This window comes from Felis catus, chromosome D4 (genome assembly GCF_018350175.1).
Source record: "Felis catus isolate Fca126 chromosome D4, F.catus_Fca126_mat1.0, whole genome shotgun sequence".
NCBI lineage: Eukaryota > Metazoa > Chordata > Mammalia > Carnivora > Felidae > Felis > Felis catus.
The window spans coordinates 85562334-85587312 of record NC_058380.1 but is presented as its reverse complement, the minus strand read 5'-3'; the positions used below and the strand labels follow the sequence as shown (position 1 = coordinate 85587312).

Below are 24979 nucleotides of genomic sequence, written 5' to 3'. Positions count from 1 at the left end.
TGGTTTTCTTTCTCCAAGTGTTCTGAGGGGGTGTGAAGAGGATGAGTCTGAGAGGCAGTCACGAAGGGGTAAGAGGCTCTAGGCACCACGCTGTCCCACAGGGATGGAGTGGACATGACAATGTGATGAGGCAGGAGACAGGAAACAGCTGTGGGGGAGGCGGGCTGGGGGCAGATGGGGACCCATGACCAGAAAAACACACAAATGACCAGTGCAGACTCAGGTTCCAGAAAGAGAGAAGGGGAGGGAGCAAGAGAAAGGGGAGAGGACAAAGGGAGGGGAGGGAAGAAGAGGAAGAAGGAAAGAGAGAGAGAGAAGACAGAAAAAGGCGTTCAGAAGCGGGAGGGTTCAACTGCGGGCCGGGGGGGACCGTGGCCATGAGAGGTACCTCCAGCTGGAGCAGGGAGGAAGAGAGAGATGGCGAGCCGTGCAGGGCAGGAGAGGGACTCAGGAGAGAGAGGGACAAATGGAGTGTCCCACATGTTTTCCATGCTCTGGAAGGCAGTCTCGGAAGGCCCACACGCCAGGAGCACTCACAGACGGCTGCTCAGACACCAAGGAGGCAGCTCTGGCCACCGAACACCTGGGACCCATCTGGGGAGGCTGAGACCCAAATCGCTGGCCCCAACCCTCCTCGGATGGGAAGAGACACAGCGGGAAACACAGAGATGACCAACCACTGGCCCCACGGCTCTTCCTCATTTTGCGAGGCCAGCGGGGTCCTTTCAGAAAAAGCTCAGTCCTGTTCCCAGCCTCAGAAGAAGAAGAATAAAACAACAGCAGCAGCAGCTAACAGCCTGCTTACTATGCGCCAGGCACGAGGCTAAGCACTTTTCTTACAGCATGTCCCGAAATCTTTAACAATGGCATCCATCAGAAAGAGCTGTCATTTTTCAAGTAATCTCTACACCCAACGTGGGCCTCGAACTCACGCCCCGGAGATCAAGAGTCGCGTGCTCTTCCGAATGAGCCAGCCAGGGGCCCTGGGAAGGGCTATTATTGCCCCCAGTTTACACATAAGGAAAACTGAGACTCAGAGAGGATGACTAACTCGTCCAAGGTCACACAGGAAATAAATGACAAAACTGGGATCCATACCAGGTCTGCATGGCTCCAAAGCTCGGACTCCTAACTACTGTGCTGTCAGCCTGGCCGAGCACTGTTACCACGATTTGCCACCCACACTTTGAATAATACTGACCATCTACAAAGGGGTTATGGAACGAAAAAGAAGAGAACTACAACGAACTGCGTGTTTCCAACATTCTAGGCGCCATGCAACGTACTTTTATCTACTGTATTTGGTCTGGGTCTCAAAGTGAAACCATGAAGTAAAATGCTGTATGTTCCCCAGACAGTGTTTAATTAGGCATACTTGAATACAATGGAAATTTCTTTGCAAAACAAAATGTCTTTATACACCTTAGACTTTTCTAGGCCTCCTTTTTCAGGATGCAATAGAAGAAACTATTAGCATCCTACAGAGAAGATAGTATATCGAGCCCTGCAGAGATGCGTGATTTTTCTGTCATTACTAAAATAATTCCGTGTATATTTTTTCTTTGTTACTGAAGTATAACTGACATACAACGTCCCATTAGTGATGTATACAGTGGTACAATCTATCCATGCTACACGTTACTCAAGTGTACAATACTCACCATGATGAGTGTACTTGCCTTCTGTCACCATACAAGGTTCTTACAGTATTACTGACTCTACTCCCTGTGCTATACTTGTAGATTTTACTATCCCACTTTACAGATAAGACATCGGAGGCTCACGGAGATGAAATAATTTATGGGAGTTCATCTAGAGAGCAAATGGCAGACACCAGAGCCTGAGCTTTTAATACAAAAAAGTCCCAGAGGGACACCGAGGTATGAGCTAAGACAACCAGACGGGGCCAGGGGTTGGACAGACTTCCCTCCAAAAAGACGGATGGAGGTGGAGAGGGTACTATAGAAAATCACGAGCCTGGAGGTTGCACAGGAGCTCAAGGCCGTCCCGGCCCTAAGGACACCCTCTGGCCAGCTCCCTGGAGCGTCAGGCTGACTGCAGTACAGAGCAAGGCAGAGCTGCAGAAGGGGCCACGGGCTAAGTGTCCACTCATCTGAACAGTCTCACTCAACCCATGACACTGAAAGAGTCTTCCCCTCACCCCCAGAACTTGCTTTTTGACGACAAACAGCCTGAAGCCCCTGGCCAGAGCAGGATTTGGAGAAACAAACCACGACTTTGATAGATTCCAGCAAGGCTACACAGTGAGATATATTACAGGGGTGCCGGGCTGTTCTGACATTCCTGCTGTCTGACGATGACCACAGATGGCTGGTGCACAAGGAGACCGGGAGGAACAGCTTTCAGAAAAGCTATTTCCTCTCCTGAAAGGCTAAAAGGAAAAACCAACCTTTCAAATATTTGATCTATACAGGGATACTTATTTAAATTAAGTGTGAGGAAACCTTTCAGACACTGAAGCCACAAGTAAGCCTCTGATGGTGTGAAACCACCTTTTATAAGACGGAGGGAGACCGTGGCTTGGGTCCCCCACCCTGGGGCCTGGCCAGCTTCTCAACGCTGTCCCCAGCCCCCACCTAATCGGTAATACACAGCCAGTCTCACGCAGTGCCTCCTCTGTGCCATGCACCGTGCAAGGCTTGGGGACAGAGCATTGGACAAGGCATCTGCCTTCTAGTAGAGAAGACAGGCATTAATTATGAACGTGCTACTTGGCACCTAAGGACAAGGACAGAGTGTGATGACAGTGTAACAGGAGCTGGCCTGGTGAGGAGCAGGGACTCACCCTGAGCCGGGTAATAGACAGGAGTATCATGGAAGGCAAGCACACCCAGTAGAGAAAAGCAGGTGAACGGGCCTGGAGGTAAATCTGAGGAATTTAAATCTGAGGGAGGAAGCCGAAGCAGGTAAAGCAGAGGAATGGGGAGGGCCAGGAGGAGGGCTGGGGAGGGATAAGCCAGATCTCACAGGACCTGCACTCCCATCTTGAAGTTTTGGGACCGATCCCAAGGGGAAACCAGTGGAAGTTTTGAAGGAGCTCAGTGATGCGGACAGAGATTTGAAAACTGCAGGGTGTGCAACAGAGTAGGAGGGAGCAGATGCGGGTACAGAGATGTCCGCTGGGAAATAAGCATGTAAACTGGAGAGGAGGCGAGAAGGCAGCCTGAACTGCGAGGTGGCACTGGGGACAGAGAGAGGTGGAAGGTGGGCAGACGGGGTTCAGGGACTGACAATGTGGGAGAGAGGAGCCACCAGTAAGAGGCGCCACGTTTCTGGCCTGACCAGGTCAGGACCACGGCAGGATTCCGGGGAAAGAATCAAAGGTCTGGCTTGGGGTGTGCTGTGGCTATAGGGCCTACGGGACTTTGGCTGCTGTTTACTCAGCTTCTTGAAGGAAGCACTGCTCTGCAGGCCTACAGACCAAGTCCTAAGAGTCCTGGGCGTGGCATTCGAAGCCTCCACACTGGGGCTCCCTATCGCTAGTCTAACTTTCCACATGCCTTTCACCTCTCCTTTGCTCTAGCCGAACCAACCTGTTCACCAGTCTCTGCACGTGGCCACTTTCTCCCCAGTGGCCTTACCTGTTCAAGCTGTTCCTTCTCCTTGGAATGCCCTTTCTCCTGATCTTACATCCAAATTATACCAAGCCCTGCAGGCCACAAACAAACAGGACCCCCTCCAGAATGCTCTGCTCCCTGCCCCAGCTAGAAGTATTGGCTCCCCTCCCAGACAGCACTTAGTCTGTCCCCTTTAATGTGGCCCTTATAATTACTTATACATATTTCCCACCTTTCCCACTGGACCAAGGACTCCTCATCTGTTCTGCAGTCCCCGGGAACACCAGGCATGTGCTAAGTGCAGGACAAATGAATAAGCACCATTCCAAGCAGGCCCCAGGGATGCCTAAGGCAGCCATAGGAAGGCTGTGTGGAAGAACGTCTCTTCTGATTACATTTAAACCTACAACTCCACTCAGAGACCTCAGACATCTGGCTCCCTTGTATGGCAGCCTTTCCTCCAGACGCCACACACACTCAGGCTGCCTAAACCCTGACTTCAGCACATGCGCAGCTGGGACCGCCCAGTGCTGCTCTGGCCACCTCCACGTCAGAGGACTTGGCACCTCCCACAGCCTCATCATCACCTCCAGGGGTCACCTGGGGTCTGAAATGGACCGCAGGGGAGCTGCAGGCAGACGCTGGCCAAGAGGAGGGAAGGGCAGCCGGGTAGGGCTGTGCCCTGCAAAGTGGGGCAGGGTTGGGGAGGGACCGTGCAAATTCTGCGGCGCAGGGAAGGGCCTGGGCATAACAGTTTGGGAGGCCTGCCTTCTCCAGAAAGTTTATCCACAATGCAGAGGGGAGGGGGGAATGGGAAAAAAACAAGAGATCACAACTCATTTTATGAGTAGGTTTTATCCACGAACCTCATATTTTCCACTGAAGGAAAAGCCGATCTGCATCTAAACTTTCAAGACCTACGCTCAAGAGAAAGAAACAATCTCCAGCCATAAATTAAAAGTTTGCTTTAAACTCTCATTTCCCAAGAGAGTCAGGGCTTCGGAGCCCTCCGTGCCCTAGCGTTTGGGCCCTGCCTGTCTGCCCGTCTAGTCAGAAGGCAAACAACACAGGCTATTTGTAATGACAGGCAAACACTAATGAATTTCGGAGCACGTCTGGTGCTTGCATTTATGGATCATAAAATCATCTGGCTTCTTCTCCCCCCGTGCTGACATGCCAATGAGGCAACCCCAAGTATTTATAGGCAGGAAGGGGCTGCCAGGACCACTCTGTGAGAGGGAGGCTGGGGGTTGAGGGGGGATGGCTTGTTAGCCTTCCCATTACATGCAAACCCATTCTTATGCTCTTACATTCAGCCTAAACCTTGGCATGCAAAATCCCATTAAACAGTTATTTATTTTTTTAAACATCTTGGGGTGGGAAAGAGTCAACCTAACTGTCTCGATTGCCTACAGGTATGAACCTAGTCAGAAGTCACCAAAATGGTTTTTTAAGTATCAGCCAGATATAAAGAAAGGATTTAAAATGCAGTTAGATTTTTCCAGTTAAACATATAATTTCCTTAATACACCCTACTAAATTCTAAGTGTCTAGAGGAAAGGTACTTCCATAAAACGTAGGCTTTTGGTCTGGGAACACCACACACACGCTCAGCCACCCGGGCAGAGCCCAGCCAAGGCGGAGACCTGGATCCAGCCACCCTGCCATGACCACCCGGGAGGAAGGGACCATGGTAGCTCTGGGACTCCTCCCACCCAGTGGAGGTCTGGGGGCACCTCTACAGAACCCAAACAGCCCAGACTGACCACAGGCTATCTGGGGCCCTCCAGAGGCCAACCCTCATTTCTTAAGGAGGCACACATCAGGGACCACAGGAAGAGTTCTAAAATGCAGAATGAGCTCCCGTGTTAGGGGATCTTTCTTGACCCCCAAATAGCAGTGTGAAGTTCACTTCCTAATGGCCAGGTGTCCCCACATCTGTCCTAAGTCTGTGTACAAGCAAAGTCCGTCTAAACATGGACAATTCGGGGCCATTAATTTGCAGGAGCCATCACTCATTCAGGCAGCAGGCATCACTCCAGCAGGCACTGAGTCACTAACTGTTGACTGAATGAGAGGTATCCTCTATCAACTGTCAGGAAGCGAAGTGATTTGAAAAACGGAGTTCTCCAGATAGTGGAGGACCAACTCTTCAAGCATAGCAACTTTTTATTCAGTGCATCTGTGAAAATTTACCGAGCAAATACTATGTGCCCAGCACTGTGCCCAGCATTTGAGAGACAGAGACACTAAATATGGTCCTGCCCTGGAGTTTTAGGATCTAATGAAAGCTCAGGGTTCCCTATCCAGTAAAATGTGAGCAAACAATCATGTGAAAAGTTGCACACAATTTATCTTAACATTACATCTAAATGAAAATCTTCTCGGAGATTATTTCTCTCCGATGTTTTTCAAGCAAAAATAAAAAATTAGTACCAATGTCCTGAAAAGAATCAAAAGAAATCCAACTGTGGCTCCTGTTGCTGCCAGGCACCAGAGAGGCAGTTACCGGGAGTTGACACATGGAACCTCGCACAGGCCGTCGGGCTCTACCCCTGACCCCTGACATCGATTCACCTCTGTGGCCTCAGTCTTCCCATCTGAAAATGTAGATAATAACAGCGTCTACCTTATAAAATCATTGTGAATATTCAATGGTTCAATCTGTGTAAAATTATTTGAATGCTGACTGACACATAGTAATAAGCACTCAGTAAATACAGGTATAATTAATACTACTAAATGCAAAGTTACTACTGTGAAGCCTTGACGTTCAACATACACAGTGCTGCTTGACACATGACACCTCGACATTCAGTCAACCTGACTTTTTTGTTTACCAACAGCTGCGGAAAACCTGACTCCCAAAGGAAGGCAGCGGCCCATCAGACCATCGCTCCAAAGCCCACTGATGAGAGTCAGCGAGTGTCAGATGTCAAGGACCAGCACCATCCTCCACGAGTTTTCCAGCTGAATCGATGCCACATCATTTTCTCTTCCCTGAAGCCACTGGGGAAAGGACTACAAAGGTCTCCTTCACTGATGGGTTGTCCCCAAGGAAGGACTGTGAATCCAAACTCCCTCTTTGCGTTTGACTGAGTAGCGCCAGCCTTCCAAAGAGAAGGGTACCGCTCCCAGGTGTCTCCAGATTTCTGCTGCTAACGGCTTAGCAGGACTCTGCCACGCCCAGGCTGCACAAATATTTCTTCCAGCAGCAGAAAGTTTACGGACTTGTCCAGCCCAGTCTCCTCTTCTAGAGGGTAGCATGGCCAAAACCACCCATTTTTCAGAAACAACTATAGTGGTGAATTGATTTACCTCATTCGCGTGGCCAAAAATATCTAGAAAGCAAGCCAAGTCATGAATGAATTCCTCTTTCTCTGTTTTGTGTATTTTCCTTTACTTTCAAAGAAAAAAAAAAGTAGACTTTCAGTTTGAAGTTCAGTCAAGTACTTCAAGACTTGTCCTTTGGAGAGCCAGCGAACTCCTGGGTACTCGAAGCAGCTTTCTGTTCTGCTCCATTTCACAGCAAAGCCTCCCGAGAAGGCTGGAACTCAAGGCCCCAGCCCTGACAGCATCGCAGGCTTTCAAAGCAGGCTTTCAGGACCACCGCAGTCTTTGGCATCAACGCTGGCACAGAAAGTCCGAGCCACAGTGGCAGGTGGGCCTCCCGGCTTCATCAAAGCTGCAAAACCAGATGTGTCGCCAGACAAAGCAGAAGCTTCATCCACGCACAGATAGCCTTGACGTGCCTTTCGGTCAAAATTTAGCTTGGCAAAGAAACTGTTTGCCATCTTGAAGACTTGGAAGTTCCCCAAAGAGGTTCACAATGTAAGAATTCTTCTTGGATGTTGACAACTTGCAGGTAACAGATACCAACAGGAGCTGGATGCGCCGACGCTATCATTAATAGTTTGTGCAACGCATTTCAAAAGAGACGGCACAGCTGCTGACTCTTTCCATGACCTACTTCAAAATGCCAGAAGACAGGTCAGTTCTTCTAGAAATGATGTCGTTTGACACAGGAACTGCTTTAATCTCCTTCCTCTGTTCTGAGCCACGGCTCAGCCCCAGTCAGGTCCAAGTTCTGTGGTTTCACCAAGTTCTCTCCTGTCAGGAACGACTTCTCTGGCAAGTTTGAAGGCTTTTGTGTTGGGGCAAGACCAAGTGTGGAGAAATGGCAGGCCTTTCCAGGTCAAGGCTTCTTCCCCGCAAAGGTTTCCTCCCCGCCACGCATCTTTGGGAGGTGGGTGCTCTTTCCCCTTTCCAGGCGTCACGTGATCACTGCCAAGGGTCCTATTGCTGCCGCCTGAATTTGGGTTACGAAAGTTAGCCCAAAGATTATGTGAGCTTCACTCACTCTCTTCATTTGATGCTTCCCAACTTAAGCCGGGTTTGACGTAAATGCAAACAGGTGCACAGAGTCATAAAGGTAAGGTACGATGTTATAAATTCTTTCCTTGGGGAAAATAGTAGACAACAGAACACAGTGATAATGAAAACTGTCATCATCCAGATGACGTTATGCCACCCTACACACTTTCAGAGTAGAATGATACCTGCATATAATTTGAGAAAAATAACGTATTTTCCCACAGAAGATAGTTTTCAAAACAAAGGAGGCTTTTGCTTCTGTTTATGATAGAGTAACTAATATCAGATTATCTGTAAGAACTGGATAAAGTCGGGTGCCTGGGTGACTCAGTCAGTTAAGCGTCCAACTCTTGATCTCGGCGCAGGTCATGATCTTGCAGTTTGTGAGTTCAAGCCCTGGGTTGGCCGGGCTCTGTGCTGACAGGTGGAGCCTGCTTGGGATTCTCTCTCTCCTCTCTCTCTCTGTCCCTCTCCCGCTTGTGCACTCTCTGTCTCTCACAAATAAATAAATAAAGACTTTTTAAAAAAGGAGGATAAAATAACAACAAAAGCCTGGCTATTTAAAGATGGACAGCCACCAAAGCCACCAGGATTTGAGGGCCCAAGACCCAAGAAGGAAGGGAAACACACGGAGGTGAACTCTACACTCACTTTTAATTCATCCTCTGATGAGACCTGTGTTGACAAAGGTGCAGACAGAACAACCGAAACCCTCACAACCCGCTGGTGAGAATGCAAATGGGGGTGACCACTTCTGAAAACAGTGTAGCAGTATCTATTAAGCCAAACACACACATTCCTTACGACCAAGAAATTCCACTCCTGGATATTACACTCATGAGAAATACACTCATGGGACTTTAACAAGCTGTGTTCACATTTGTTTGCAGCAATATGACTCATAAGAGCCCCAGACTGGAAACAGTCAGATATGCCTCAACATTGGAAAGGGTAAATAAAATACGGTCTACTCACACAATGAATGGAATACTATACAGAAATGCAAAAGGATACAACTCCTGCTAACGCAAAAACATGACAAATCTCATGCATGTAATGTTAAGTAAAAATAGGTAAGGGGCGCCTGGGTGGCTCAGTCGGTTGAGCATCCGACTTCAGCTCAGGTCACCATCTCACAGTCTGTGAGTTCGAGCCCCGCGTCGGGCTCTGGGCTGATGATGGCCCAGAGCCTGGAGCCTGCTTCCGATTCTGTGTCTCCCTCTCTCTCTGACCCTCCCCCGTTCATGCTCTGCCTCTCTCTGTCTCAAAAATAAATAAACGTTAAAAAAAAATAGGTAAAAAGTATGTGCAACAGGATTCCATTTATACAAAGTTCAAAAACAGACTGGACTACCGACAGTAGTTAGGGTAGAGGTTATACTTGGAGGTCATTAATGAGTTGGGAGGGAATGAGGCAGGCTTCCAGGGCGTTGGTACATTCTATATCTTCATCCAGTGGCGGCAGCTGTATGATTTGTTTACTTTGTAAAAATGCACTGAGTTGCAACCTTAAGATTTATGTACTTTATGTATGTACTTTAAAAATCTCCTTAAAAGATAATAAAAATGTGTGGGATGAAGCTAAAGAAATGCTTGGAAGGAAACTTACGGCACTATACACCTACACTAGAAATGAACAAGGGGCACTTGGGTGGCTCAGGCAGTTAAGCATCCAAGTCTTGATTTTGGCTCAGATCATGATCTCACGGTCTGCGAGTTCAAGTCCTACATCAGGCTCCATGGTGACAGGCAGAGGCTGCTTGGGATTCTCTCTGCCCCTCCCCCTGCTTGCTTGCTCTGTCTCTCTCAAAATAAATAAATAAACTTAAAAAAAATAAAGAAATCAATAAGATAAAAAATAGACTTCCTTCTATAAAAAAAAAAAAGGAAATGAAGAAAAGCCTCAATCATTGACCTAGCTTCTACTTTAAAAAACGAGAGGAACAAATTAAACCCAAAGTAAGCAGAAGTAAATAACGAAAAATATGAACAGAAATCAATGGACAAGAAAACAGAAAAGCAAGAGAAAAATATTAATGGAACCAAAAGCTCTTTTTTGAGATCAATAAAATCAATAAACTTAGCCAGACTGATAGGAAAAAGGAAAGTAGACATAAACCATCCACACCAGGAATGAGAAAGAGGAAATCATTACAGATCCTACAGGTAATTAAAAGAATAAGGGAGGGTTGCCTGGCTGGCTTAGTTGGCAGAACATGTGACTCGATCTAGGGGTCATGAGTTCAAAACCCACATTGGGCGTGGAGCCTACTAAAAAAACAAACAAACAAAAGAGGTAAAGGAATATTATGAAAAACTTCATGTGAAAAACATTTAACAACTTATATAAAACAGACAAACTCATTTAAAAAAACACAGCCACAGCTTACTAAAAACAAAAACAGATTACCTAAATAGCTCCATATCTATGAGAGAAATTGAATTCATAGTTAAAAACCTTTCCACAACAATCTAGCAATTGCGCTCCTTGCCCAAAGGAGTTGAAAATGTACATTCACACAAGCCGAGATATTCCTCACTAGGACAGGTAAATGCATAAACTGTGGCAATTCCCAATAATGGAATATTACTCAGCGATGAAACAAAATGAGCCATCAAGCCATGAAGGGACGTGGAAGAACCTTGCAGGTATAGTACCAACTGAAAGAAAGCTACCTCACTGTCTGATTCCAACTCTACGACATGCTGGGAAAGGCAAAGCTATAGAGGCACTTAAAAAAATCAGCAATTGCAGAGGTTGGGGAGAGAGAAGTATGAACAGGAAGAGCACAGAGCATTTTCAGGGCAGTGAAACAAGTGTGTATGATACTATCATGGTGGCTATGTGTCATTGCGTCATATGTGTCAAAACCCCCACAACGTACAACTCCAAGAATGAACCCTGATGTAAACTATGGGCTTTGGGTAAAAATGATATATCTTTTTTTTAAATTTTTTACATTTTTTACATTTTTTTACATTTTTACAACCATCATTTGCAAGAAGCTTACCACTCTGATGGGGATGTTGACAGTAGGGGAGGCTGTGTATGTGGTGGGGGAGGGGCAGGGGCAGGGAATATATGGGAACTCTTTCTTTGTATTTTCTTCCCAGTCTTACTATGAACCTAAAACTGCTCTATAAAACAGTCTATTTAAAAGGAAAAAAACAAAAACCTTTCTGAAAAGAAAACTCCAGGTCCGTGTGGCTCTGCTAGTGAAATCTACCAAATATTTACGAAAAAAAAGCATACCAATTCTACATAAACTCCTTTGGTAAACTGAAAAGGAAGGAATGCTTCCCAACTTATTTTGACGTCAGCATTACATTGATACCAAAACCAGAAAAAGACATTTTACAAGAAAAGAAAAATATAGACCAATATTCCTCATGAACGCATGCCAAAATTCTTAACAGAATTTTCACAAATCCAACAATATACAAAAAGGATTCTACATCATGACCAAGTGGGGTTTATCACAGGAATGCAAGGTTGGTTTTAACATTCAAAAATCAATCATGCAACTCTCTATAGTAACAGACTAAAAAAGAAAAATCATATGATTATATGAATAGATACAGAAGAAACATGTGATAAAACCCTATCTATATCCATTCCAGATAATTCCCAATTCTCAGCAAATTAGGATCAGAAGGGAATAGCCTCAACCTGATAAAGGGCAAATGAAAAACCTACAGCCAACATCTAACATCATCCTTAACCACGAAAGACTACTTTTCCTTCCAGACCAGAAACAAGCCAAAGATATCTGCTCCCACCACTTCTACTCAACACAGTAGTAGAGGTTATGGCCAGTGAATAAGGCAAGTCAAAGAAATAAAAGCATCCAGTTTAGAAACAAAGAAGACTGTTGTTAGTCACAGAATTCATCATCTGTATAGAAAACTCCTGAGAACCTACCAAAGAGCTAGTAAAATAAGTGAGTTTAGCAAAGTTGTAAGACATAAAGTCAATTTTTAAAATGTCCGTAGGGGTGCCTGGGTGGCTCAGTCAGTTGAGCGTCCAACTCTTGATTTTGGCTCAGGTCATGATCTCACAGTTCAGGTCATGATCTCATAGTTCATGGGATCAAGCCCCACATCGGGCTCTGTGCTAACAGTGCAGAGCCTGCTTGGGATTCTCTCTCTCCCTCTCTCTGCCCCTCACCCACTCACGCTCATGTGCTTTCTCTCTCTCTCTCTCTCTCTCTCTCTCTCTCTCTCTCTCAAAATAAATAAACTTAAATTTTTTTTAAATGTCTTTATTTCTATAAACTAGTAATGTGCGATTGGATTTTAATTTAAATAAAATACCACTTATAGCAGCACAGAAAATACAACATTTAGGAACAAATCTGACAAAAGACATGTAGGATCTGCACACTGAAAACTATAACATTACCTAAATATTTAAATTAAAGAAGACCTGGGGTGCCTGGATAGCTCAGTCGGTTAAGCATCTGACTTTGGCTCAGGTCATGATCTTGCAGTTTGTGAGTTCGACCCCCACATCGGGCTCTGTGATGACAGCTCAGAGCCTGGAGCCTGCTTCGGACTCTGTGTCTCCCTCTTTCTCTGCCCCTCCCCCGCTCATGCTCTATCTCTCTCGGTCTCAAAAATAAATAGACATTAAAAAAAAATTTTTTTAATTAAAGAAGACCTAAATATGTGGATACACATAGTGTGTTCATAGTTCGGGTGACCCAGTATTGTTAAGATGTTAACTGTCCCCAGATTGATCTACAGATTCTGTGTGATCATAATCAAGATCCTAGCAGGCATTTTTGTAAAACTAACAAGCTGATTTTGAAATTCATATGGAAATGCAAAGGACTAGAATAGCCAAGACAATTTGAAATACAAGAACACATTTTAAGAACTGATTCTCCCTAAATTTCAAGAAGACCATAGCGGGAGTGGGAAAGGAGGGAGGGATTTCAAGGAGTGAGAGGAAACTTTTTGGGTGATGGGTATGTTTATTGTTTTGATTCGATGATGGCTTCACAAATGTTGTGAAGGCTTCATCAAATTGTTGGCTTTATTTACGCATGGTTTGCTATATACCTATCACACCTCAAGCCGAAAAAAATCTCATTCAGTTCTCATGTCCAATTTTTTGAAGTAGTACTATTATCAACTCCATTTTACAGAAATGGAGACTGAGACTCAGAGACAGTAAGCGACTTGAGCACGGCCACACAGATACATACCGAATCCTCTCACTCCAAAGCCCAAGCTCTTAATTAAGCTTTGGGGAATACAGAAACAAATGCTTTTCTACCTGCCTGTCATTCATTCAACAAGTATTGACAAGTACTGATCCTGTAATGTGCCACCATGGCTGGAGTAAGGGACCCCAGCAGTGACAGAGAAAGTCCTTTCCTCGGACAGCTTGACACATTGCTGGCCCAGGGTTCCTCTAAGCTTGACGTAACAGCACTGTTGTTCGTTTTCTCTTTGTCACACCCCTGACTTCTCTCAAAAGAGAAGAAACACCTTGTGAGTTTCTGCCATGTGCCAGGCCATCTGCCTGGGACAGACATCATTTCTACTTAAGGATAAGGAAATGGAGACGCAGGGAGGTGCAGGAGCCTGCCACAATCACACAGCTAGAGAGTAGCAGAGCTGGGTTGCAAATGCAGACCTTCCTGCCTCTGAAGCTTAGGGTCCTCCCATCACATCAAACTGGAATCATGCAGCTGCTCTTAACACAGAGGCCTCACAAACCTTGTTTTCCTTGCAGACAAAATCACAACCAGGAGCCAAGTCCCCATGGATAAAAACAGCTGTTCACCAAAGGTTCTGTTTCATGTTATTAATTCATTTAAAAGGAAATCTGGTCTCTAACCAGCACTATTGTCATATCCACACCCAAGTAGAGGGAAAAAAATGAGTCTGGAAGGTGCAAAGTGGTGGTTCCATTGGCTCAAATGCGCTGCTGGCCCATGTCTGCAGGCAGACCTGATTCCTGCCCCCGCGGCTCTCCCCTCCCACGAGGCCAAGTGTTTTTCTGGCGCCCAGGGAGGGACTCCAACCTCTGCCCACATCTTGAATGGAGTTTGGGGGAAGCCTTTTCCACTTTGCTTCTGTTGTGACAAGAAGTCGTTAAGGTGGGTAGAGCAACTACCAGGAAATGAGAAGCAAATAACAAATGCAAACTCAGAGCAATTAACAGATGAGAGGCTGTGGCTCAGACTTCCGGTGCCGACATTAGCGCTGACGGGCCTCGCTCTGGAGCCATCCACCCCGTGTCTTGGCCCCGAATGGAGGGCCCCTGGACCACCCCCCTACTACCGAATTCAGTTTTTTGAACCAAGGGAGGCACTACAGCACAGAAGAGGATTCAATGAGATATACCATCATTATCACTACCGCACCCTCAATGCGGTAGTGACATCAGGATCGGGCACTGGGCTGGGTCACAGGATATGGAGGGAATAGTATTGGCATGCTGAAAAGTGCTATGCACGGGAAGCAGGAGACAGTGTGACGAAAGGGAGCATGAGGGGAACCTGCATGATTCCCAGTCTGGGGCTCCCACCTGCTCATTCCATCTCTGGGACCGGGAGTGGCGGGGGGGGGGGGGGGGCGGGAGGGACCAGGGAGGCTGTGGGCAGCACAGCGCAGCGGGCTCGGGCTTGCTGAGGCCGGGAGGTCTGCTGCTGGCCCCTCACGCGGCCTGACCAGCAAGGGTGAAGGAGGTGTGCATCCAAGGAGCAGTGGGGAGCCTCTCAGAGGGTTCTAGGCATGAAAGGGTCAGACTGTGGCTTTAGAAAGATGTCTCTGGATACAGAACAGAGGTTGGGAGGCAGGATTAAATATGGAGAGATGTGACCGAAGGAAAGGTGGCAGAGACTCAGGCTAGGCTGGGACAGTGGAGGGAAATAAACGGTCTGAGAAAACTGCCCAGCATGTGACCTGAGAGAGGGGTTTTAATGATGTCATCGAAACTGATCTCCTCTTTACAAATAACTGCCTGGTGGCGACGTGCTTCCCTTCTCCTAGGGCCAAATGCTGTGACTCCAAGGAGCAGCAAAGACACACAGGGTTTGTCTGACATCCAACACTGACCTCGGCTTTCTGGAATGCCCGCTTCTTCAGAGCAGGCAAGCCGGCATCCAGACAAAAGGCCAGAAGGTCAGGTTCCTGAACCCACAGGCAGTGTTTTCCTGCACTGCAGCGTGTCATGTGGCCCAGAGGAAATGGTGTACTTCAGCAGGGAGTCTCCCATTCCTGCTGATCAGCCCTTCCACAGACCAGCAGATGCAGGTCAAGGTGCTCAGACGCCACGAGCCCTGAGGCAGGAAGGGTGAAGCGAAACTTCTCTAGAGTAAGTGCCCCACAGGGATGCGAGCTCTCTCTGGATAAAGCCTCTTGTCCCCGAATATCCATTAATGTTGCTCTCTTCCTCATTCTAACCCATTTGCCTTTCTCTCTAAGCCCCAGCTTCCCCCCAGGGCCCCAGTGAGCACAGCCAGGATCCCAAGCCCATCCAGACCAGCCCTTGCTTGCCTTCCGCTACCCCTGAGCTCCTGGCCTGTGCCAGGCCCTGGCCCTGAAGCCTAGTGGCAGGTGCTGGTGACACACTGGACCCTTACCTCATGCGGCTCCCAGTCTAGGCCCACAGCCGTCCTCTGGGGGAAGTCCAGGCTACCCCTGGCACCTCCAACTCCCTTCCACATTGCTGTCAGTGCCCTGGCCTTTGGCTCTGGCCCACAGTCTCCTCCTACCCTCTCCTGCCTTCGTCTCCAGAGACGTCACTACACTGGGTGGTGTACCTTCTCACCCCCGGGTCATACCATACCCCCCTTCTCCGGGAGAGACCTTCACCGCCCCCCCACGGCAGCCCCCTGAAGGCACAGCCACATCCCATCAAGCAGTCTCCAGAGCGACCCCACCTCGCAGACCCCGCACTCTGCCATCACTCTCCCTCTGTGACCTCCTGGCCTCCAGCTCATTCCCCAACTCCAAACCAAATCTGTGCTTTGCCCCCTGCTTGACCTCTGGTTCCCCAGCCCTCCTTGAGTCTTCCAGGCACATCCCTCTCCAGCCCTTCCAGCCTCCCTCTCCCAGGCTAAACACTTGGCTTCCAGGCTCTCTTCCTCCCCCTCTGCCCTCTGCTCTTCCTTCCACTCCCCGAACGCACAGTCCACTCCTCTCTTGCCTGTTTCTTCTCGTCTTTGGCCTCACAGTAGCTTCATAACTGGCCTAATACCAGGCCCTCTCCTCTCTGGTGCTACCACCCCGGCCTCAGACACACTCTTGCAAAGCTCCTGACCAGTCTCCTGACTCCAGTCGGTTCTGTCTCAGGCAGTGAGGATGAACTTCCTAAAATACTCACCTGTCCATGTTACTCCCTTTGTGAAATCCCTCCATGAATCCCCAAGCCTAACAACATAGAGCTCTGCCTCCCGCCCATCCCTACCCCACATTCTTCTCGATGCCTCTACATCCTGACAATACTTGTCTATTGTATGTTCAAGTATCTGTCCCTTCTTCTCACTGGATTATGCCCGTGTCCCCTCCATCTTTGTCTCTCCAGCATGTAGCACAGCACACTGATAAATGAACGAATGAATGAAAGTCAGTAAATGGGCGAAGGTCAGTCAGACTACTGGGGACTCTGGCAGCGGGGACAGAGCAATGTCCACAGGGGCAGCAAAAAGACTGGGAAAAACTCAGGCACCCACTATGGCTCGTTTCCTTCATACTCAGGCCTGCCGGACACCCATGACCCTGCATGCCCCCAGCTGCAAGAGAATGACACGCTGCCTTCTGGTAAGCGCCTGTTGTGCCGACATCCCTGGCAATGGTGCCCTTGAGGAGCACAGAACCAAGAGAATAGCAGGCCTGCCTTTTCTCCTCCCCAGCCATCCGGCACCAAATGTAGTGTTAAATTTCACTAACTATATGATTTGCCTTTTCAATGCGTTATCCACTCTGCCTGAAATGCCCTTCCCAACTCCCATCCCATTGCCCAAACCACCCCTTCAGCCATCAAGGCTCAGGGCCAATGTGCCAACTCCAAGGCAGAGTGACTCTCCCCACTGATGTCTCCAGGGCCTTCAGGCACCAGGGTGTAAGTCATCTAGACCTCAGCCTCCCTGCCACCTGGGGACCAGGATGTGAACGCAGACCTCAAGGACTCCAGAACAGTGTTTTGACCCACTCCACTATTCAAAGCATCACCTCCTTGGAGCCAGGCGCTCCCACATGGGCGTCGCCAAATGTTCTGCTGGCACAACCTCACATCAGTGACACACGCAGCCTGTTCCAACTGCTCACCAGTGAGAGGAAACGGTGACAAGTCATTGGGAACTTATTGCATGCGGGCACTGTACTAAGTTCTTACTCACCCACTGTAAGGTAAAAAGTGTGATTTCCCCCATTTTACATGTGAGAAAACAAGCATAAAGAGAATGAGTAACTTGTCCAAAGTCTGAGCTCCTCAGGGTGAGGCCAGGACTCAAGCCCGGCTTTGTCGGATGAGTTCCTGCTCTCAAGCACCGTGCAGGTGAGTGGACCCAGTGGCCCAGTGCGGAAAGACCCCTAGGCTGAGTGACGCACAGGTCGTGCCCATTTCCAGCACATTCTAAGAACAGTCGCTTCCCCTTGATGCACTTCACATCGGAACCAATGACAAAACCAGTTCTGACAGCTCCACTGGCCTCTGGGAAACTGCTGGGCCTTCACTTTCCTAGGCTGGGAGTTGGGCACAATGACCGCGATATTTGGAGGGAATACTGGTGGGGACAAAATGCCACCCCGAAAATGTACCACACAAGACTACCGCCACCAGGACGCCTCAGAAAGACCTTGTTCACAATGCAGCCTTCAGTCCGAGCCCCGCCAGCTGGGAATCCACCTATCCCCTGCGACCCAATCCACCACGGGGGTGATGGGGCTCTGGGCCACAGCATAGAGGTTAAACCCAGCTGCGAGCCATTATGCTGCAAAGTTCTATCTGCATTCACTTGCCAGTGTTTGATAAAATTGGTCACTTGATAGAGTCACCAGGGAACAGGGCAGTTATGGCTCCATACTCGCTAACTTCCATTTTCCTTGCTCTCTGCCAATCCTTAACTCACCGTCTGCCAAGCTTCCTCCAAGCCCTGGGCCGATGCTCTTGTGGTCTCCTTTGCAGAAACAGGCAGAAGCCACAGTTCTACCCTCAGTTATCAACAGCATTTGGAAATTTGAATCTTCAAAGGCTGAGCTCACCAGGCAAAACCCTTGTTTTGGGGGAAGTGGTTCCACCACAAAACAGGCACCCTGGTCATAATGTTCCCTTAATTGGTACGTGCCCGCCTTGGCAATGTGCCAGACACAGCCAGATAACATTCTGCTCCCCGCTTTTCTCATTCATTCATTCTCCACTCATTCAGCAAACAGTTATTGAGTATCTACTGTGTTCCAGGCACTGGGATCCAACAGGGTCTCTCAGGAGGCAGACTCCAGAACCAAGTGAGCATAACCCTCCTCCTTCTGCCCTGGTGCTTCCCAAAGCCTTTTGGAGGAGCCAAGGAACGGGCCCCACTTGGGTGTAGAAGTGGTACAAGGAAGGGAAGACAAGAAGAAAAGGTGCCAAAGACAAAGAGAACTGCAAAGAAATGTTAAACTGCAATCAGGAGTCTGCTGGGTAATAGTAACACCAATATTATCCTTTTAAAATTATTGTGTGTATATGTATGATGGGATAATACAAAAACGTAATCATTTAATGTTGTTAGGAACCCAAACTGTCAGTGTAAAAGAAATCATGGGGGAAGGGAAGGGGAAAAAAAATAGTTACAAACAGGGAGGGAGGGAGGCAATCCATAAGAGACTCTTAAATACAGAGAACAATCTGAGGGTTGACAGGGGGAGGGGGGGAGATGGGTAATGGGCACTGAGGAGGGCACTTGTTGGGATGAGCACTGGGTGTTATATGTAAGTGATGAATCACGGGAATCTACCCCCAAAACCAAGAGCCCACTGTATATACTGTATGTTAGCCAACTGGCAATAAATTATATTTTTAAAAATCCCACGAAAATCAAGGGAATTAAGCTCGAAACACTGTAATGTTACATGTGAACTGGAAAGACCAACATTATATTGGTCACATGCCTACAAATGACCCTCAAATCTCAGAGGCTTACACCAGCAATATTAATTTCACACTCCGAGGTCGGCAGAATGGCCGCGGGTCAGCCAACCTCCACTGGGCTCACTGGGGCAGGGCCAGGTTAGGCTGGAGTGCAGGCTTTGGGTTAGGTCGGGTCATCCATGACATCCTCATTTTTGGACTCAGGCTGAACGAGCAACAGCTACCCGTACATCACGGAGAGTGGAAGTTCCAAGAGGGCTGGCCATGCCTCTCACTCGCCACGTGCATGCCGTCACTTGTGTCCAAGGCACAGGGCCAAGCCCAAAGTCAATGGGATGAGAAACACACACCACCCACAGGGAAGTCATGCCAAGGGTGAGGAGGGAAGGAAGAGCTGTGGAGAAAGAACACCACCTACCCTAATTATGAACTCGTGACTTTTCCTTTCAAAAATAAATATTTCCTAACCCTGTCCACCAAAAGGGCCTAAAAGCAACTGCAACCTCCTCTCATAAGCATCCTTTCACCCACACTGTGGTTTCTGAATATTATTCACCAGTAAAAGAAACCAGCGCCCTGAGGGACACCTGATTCCAGGTCTTCAGCAGGAAATGTACGACATAACACTGACATAGCTCATTGCACCAAAGTGCAAGGAAGCTATCAAAACCAAGGGGATCATGTTAAAAGGATACAGGAGCTGCACCAAGGGCTCCCATTGGTTAAAGAAAGGACAATTCACCTATCACATAGAATAGTGACTACAATTCACTGAAACACAGATCCTCAACCCCACTCTAACCCTATGGAATCAGAATCTCTAAGGATGGACCTAGGTATCTGTATTTTTTTTTTAACAGAGCTCCCCAACTGATTCTGAGGCATAAGCAGGTCTGAGAGGCACCAGGCCAAAGGCTTCCTCATCTTCTGGGAGGGCAGATCACTCAGAGTGCCCATCTTGCTCTCAGATGCTGGCCTCTGCTTCCTCGGAAGCCTTGTCAAACTGCTAACTGTCCTTCATTCTTGTCCTTCCAACTCTGGGGTGGTCCAGCCACAATGTGGCAGACATCATCAAGAAGAAAAATTCCAGTTTTCAGTCTACTAACAACAATAACAGCAAAACAGCTGGGATGGCTCCCAGGGTCCTCCTTTTAACCACAGTTTTGACAATGAGTATGAGCAACAAACTCTCCCATTTTTAGCTAACATAGATCAAAGACATTCAAGTTTGGTGTTTCTCCATTTATCTCAAAGTAATTAGTTCTTAATCCTCACTCTTTATCAGAAGTACCTGGTAACCCTCCACAAAACAGGGCTGACTGGGCTCCAGGCTCTGACCCAGAGATCCAGATCCAATGGCCGAGAGTGGAATCTGGGCACCCCATGTTTCAGAGGCTGCCCACGTGATTCTGATGTGCAGCCATGATAGACAACCACCGCTCCAAGCTAAATTCTTGAAAGCTAAACATCACCACCTTTATGTCTTATCACAATGTGAATCAAGATATGTCTTGGACGAGGCACCTTCCAAACCTCAGTGCCCCGGGGAAAAGTCTTGGTCTGCCCCTAATTGTGCCTCTAAAGAACTTCCCACCATTTTGCCTCCAACAATCAAGCCTGAGCAGCCGCCCCAGCCCTGGGCACAGGTAGGTTCAGGATTCAGGGCTCACGGCAAGCTGGGCTCCTCTCCCAGAAGCTCAGGACAAAGAATAAAGACTGTAATGTTTAAACTGCTCCAGATCAAAGCCAAGCAGACAACATGATCACAAACAGCTTCAAGCTGAGAACTAAGGCAACCATCATACAAATACTCCTCCAGAAGTCTCCAAAAGGTAGACTGGTTTTTTGTTGGTTTTTTTTTTTTTTTTAATTTAAAAAGAATGGGGATAATTCCATGTTAGAAGAAAACAGTAAAAGATTGGAAGTCAGCCAATTCAAACAAGCAAACATAGTTCTGCTCCCCAAACCTGATAAACATAGTGCACACGCACACACACAGGTGCACGTGCACGTATGCGCGCACACGCACACACACACACACACACACACACACACACACACTAATTCAAATCATTGCCACGTCCTCACATAGATGCTGAGAGCAGCTAGTGGTACTAGTTTCCTCCTAATTTGCAGTAGGTCAGATGCCAGCTCTCAGAAGGCCTAAATCCTTTGTCTGGCTTTGTATTAAAATATGCTGCTTTTCTCAAAGACTTAACAGCTACCATACTATAACAAGAAGGGTTGTATGTCAAGATAGTTCTGGAATTCACACCATGGTTGCAGCAGACACTTTCTGACCTATCTCCCCATCTACACCCCTCTTCTCTAAAATGTGCACCCCATTCACCAGGCTGGGTCCCCTCAGCTGTGCCTGCCTGTTTGGTCACATACCCCTGGCGTAGATTATGAACCAGCACTAGATATGTGGCTCAGCCGGGCTGGGTTGAGAGCTACTCATCTCAGTCTGGAAGGTGGATTAAAGGAGGATCACATAAATGTGAGCCCTTCGGGGAGGCCAGCTTGGACCACGTGAGCAGACAGGAAAGAAGGCAGGAGAGCAAAAAAGAGGAAACAGCAGAGGCAAGAGGCAGAGATGGCTTGAGTCTTGGTTGGCACTCTAGCTGCCTGAACTCCATGCCTGTGGATTCCACCAAGTGCCCTTTTGTCCTCGTATTAAACTCCTCTTCTGCCTATTCAGCTACTTTGAAATGGATGCCTATCACTTGCCAACAAAAAAAGACCGCTGACTAAAACAACTATAAAGCCTTGTTATCAACTACTAAACATTTCCAGGATATTTTTAAAGACCAAGACCAACTTTTTTCTCTTTATTGAATACGCTGTTTCTAAAAATGTACATATGCTTTTAATGTACATATGTACGTGTTTTGCTGTGGCAACTGGTTTTGAAATCAGAAACAAGGCAACCACCAGAATTTGGGATCAACAAAAAGAAAGCTCTCTAGAAAAAACGTTCCCTCACAGGAGGAGGGAGGGGAAAAGGAATCAGTGTGGGAAGGCCTGGCTCGGTCATGGAGGCCGTGGGCACCGAGCGCCCCCAGCCTCACCCAAGTGGGCCCAACTCAGTGAAATTCTCCACAGAATTCAAATAGCTGGCTCACAGAACGAGCAGCATCAAGAATGAGAAGCTCCTGGATGCTCTCTCTAACAGGGGCTTAAGTCAGTAATGCATTTATAGAGACTTCAAGAAAGAAACCTGGCTAACTCCCCTCTTCCCAGCCACAGTGTTTAGAGCAATTTAAAGGACAGAGTACAGACCTCCGGCTGGATGGCTTTAAACACAGGTATGTCCATTAACGTGATCTGGCTCTGTAACAAAAGAGAATCAGTATTAGAATAAACCGTAAACCAAAGACAGCTGTCATGTTACTTTAAATCGATATAGGGTAAGAACACATTCTCCCATGAGACACAAATTAAGAAAGAACAGAATAAAAAATTTCTAAAATGCCTCTCTTATCCTTCCCCCTTCGTAAATCTTGTCCCCACATCCTTCTTTCTTTAATGTGAGACAAACTCCCAATTTAAGAATTGATAATAGTCATTTGGAGGGTGGAACTGAGATGAAGGGGAACATTTTCAGTTTGGATATTTTTGCACTTTGTGAGTTGTTGTTTCAAGCATGAATTACTTTTGGCATTTAAAAAAGTTGTAGACACAATATTAAAAATTAGAATGCTAAAGAGACACTATCTATTACTCTAAATTTAAATTTAAAAAAAAACTGTGGCTTATAGAAATTGTACATTTCTTCTGAAGTCTCAGCCTCCTCTAAATTATACAGCAGAGTGCTACTCAAGATGCATCCAAGGACCATGCTGGACCGCAAACTATTTATTCCACCAGCCCACAACGAGAGAACTTCAGAATTTGAGAGCAAGCATTTGGGAACTTTTATAGCAAATTGCCACATTTTTATTGTATTTTTTTAAAGTATCAGTCCTCAACAGATAGGAGATGAAAAAAATGGCCCTTTACCACAGCTAGCTTGAGAAGCATTAATGCTGTAAATACAGAAAACACATATAATTAAAAGGCTGTTCTAGGGGCGCATGGGTGGTTCAGTGAGTAGAGCGTCTGACTCTTGATTTCAGCTCTGGTCATGATCTCTTGGTTCAGGGGTTAGAGCCCCACGTCAGGCTCTATGCTGATAGTGTGGAGCCTGCTTGGGATTTTCTCTCTCAAAATAGATAAATAAACTTAAAAATAAAATGAAATAAAATGAAATAAAATTAAATTTAAATTAAAATAAAATAAAATAATAAAAGGCTAGTCCCATCGTTAGCTGCTCATCGGGCAGCAATAAGAGAAAGCATCCTTGCTGATCTTTCCAGGCCAAGGCAGAGACTGAGCTGACTTCACATGACCTGCCCATCTCCACATGTCACCTGGGATGCCAGACGTCAGTTAACAGACACCTCTGTTAACTGCCTCCTAATGCAAGAAGATACCCTGCCCCTGGCACACAGGTCAAAGAGGAGGGCATGATGCAGGGGAACGAACTTGGGCTCTGGAACCAGTAGGACTTGGGTGTATGTCTGGGTAACACTGCTTGACGGCAATATTCTCTTTGACGCATGATTTAACCTCTCTCCCAATCTCAGGCGCCACATCTAGGAAATGATGACAATAATCCCTATCTTATAGGATCCTTGGGAATATGTAAGACAAGAAGTGCAGAATGTCTGGCATATGACAGGTGCTCTCTCTAGATACGGATATGCACATGTGTATATACATACATATATACATGCAAATAGAGCGCATCTATGCATGGTGTAGAGAGAGAAACACATACACAGAGACCGAGAACGTCTGTCAGGTGCCAGGCATTCTGCACCTCCTATTTTGAATTTTCACAAAGATTATATATACCACAGACCCATGAACAACACAGGGGTTACGGATGCCAACCTTCCACAGTTGAAAATCTGCATATAACTTTTGACTCTCCAAAAGTTAACTACTGATAGCCTACTGTTGACCAGAAGCCTTGCTGATAACATCAACAGCTGATTAACACACTGTATGAATTATATGCTGTATTCTTACAGTAAGGTAAGCTAGAGAAAAGCAAATGTTATTAAGAAAATCATAAGGAAGAGAAAATACATTTACAGTACCGTATTTATTTAAAAACATCTTTATATAAGTGGATGCACACAGTTCAAACCCGTGTGTTCAAGGGTAAACTGTACCCACGTGTGTGTTCATACATTTGTACTTACATATCATATGTATGCGAAGTCACACAGATGGGCTCATGTATTGGATGTGAACTTATGGCTCCTGACCAAAACATGAGCTAAGAAATAAGGGACTATTGATGCATTTGAATATTCATGTATCAAAGTTGCTCTAGAGAACACTTAAAGGAGGCTGTTACATTGGGTCAACAAATACTGTCATGAAAAAAAGCCTCATGTCCAAAATACATGAGAAAAATGACAACAACGCAGTATGTCAGGTGTAACCACAATCCGGGGCTAAGGGGCAGAGCTGTGGTTGTCTCTCGGCATAATTTAAAGGTGGTCCAAAAGCACTGGGTTCCTGAGAAGCACGGGATGCAGGCCAAAGCGTACCATCCTCAGGGCTGAGCGGGAGAGGGAAGTCAGCAGGTGGCCTCCGTGGAGAGCCTCTCTGTCCCCTCCAAGGGGCTAGTGCTGCCACTAACGGAAGCTCAGGAGAGGGACAGCAAAGGCGCTGGGAATGAAGAAGCACTTGGGAATCAAGTCCTTCCACCTGTGGGTCTACCCACCAGCAGTAAGGGGGCACTGGACGTCCACACAAGGTGCGTCTGGCCCTTGTAACCTGGGTGTCAAGGGACGACTGAGGCCTGGAGGCCTAAAGGTCTGCGTGTCTGGCCCAGAGCTATGTCCCGGGCAGTGCAAACAGACTGGCGATCCTCCTGCCA

The 24979-nt window shown here is 47.1% G+C and overlaps 1 protein-coding gene across 17 annotated transcripts in view; it reads right to left on the bottom strand.

Moving 5' to 3' along the window:
* Positions 1 to 24979, bottom strand: part of RALGPS1 (Ral GEF with PH domain and SH3 binding motif 1) — a 277984-nt gene that overhangs the window by 191241 nt on the left and 61764 nt on the right. For 16 of the 17 annotated variants that reach the window (XM_045043213.1, XM_045043217.1, XM_045043212.1 and 13 more), the window contains one exon: positions 22324 to 22374. The exons of the other annotated variant lie outside the window; for it this stretch is intronic. In XM_045043213.1, the coding sequence (XP_044899148.1) occupies positions 22324 to 22374 (51 nt within the window). The remainder of the gene's footprint in view (positions 1 to 22323; positions 22375 to 24979) is intronic. 17 annotated transcript variants of the gene reach the window in all.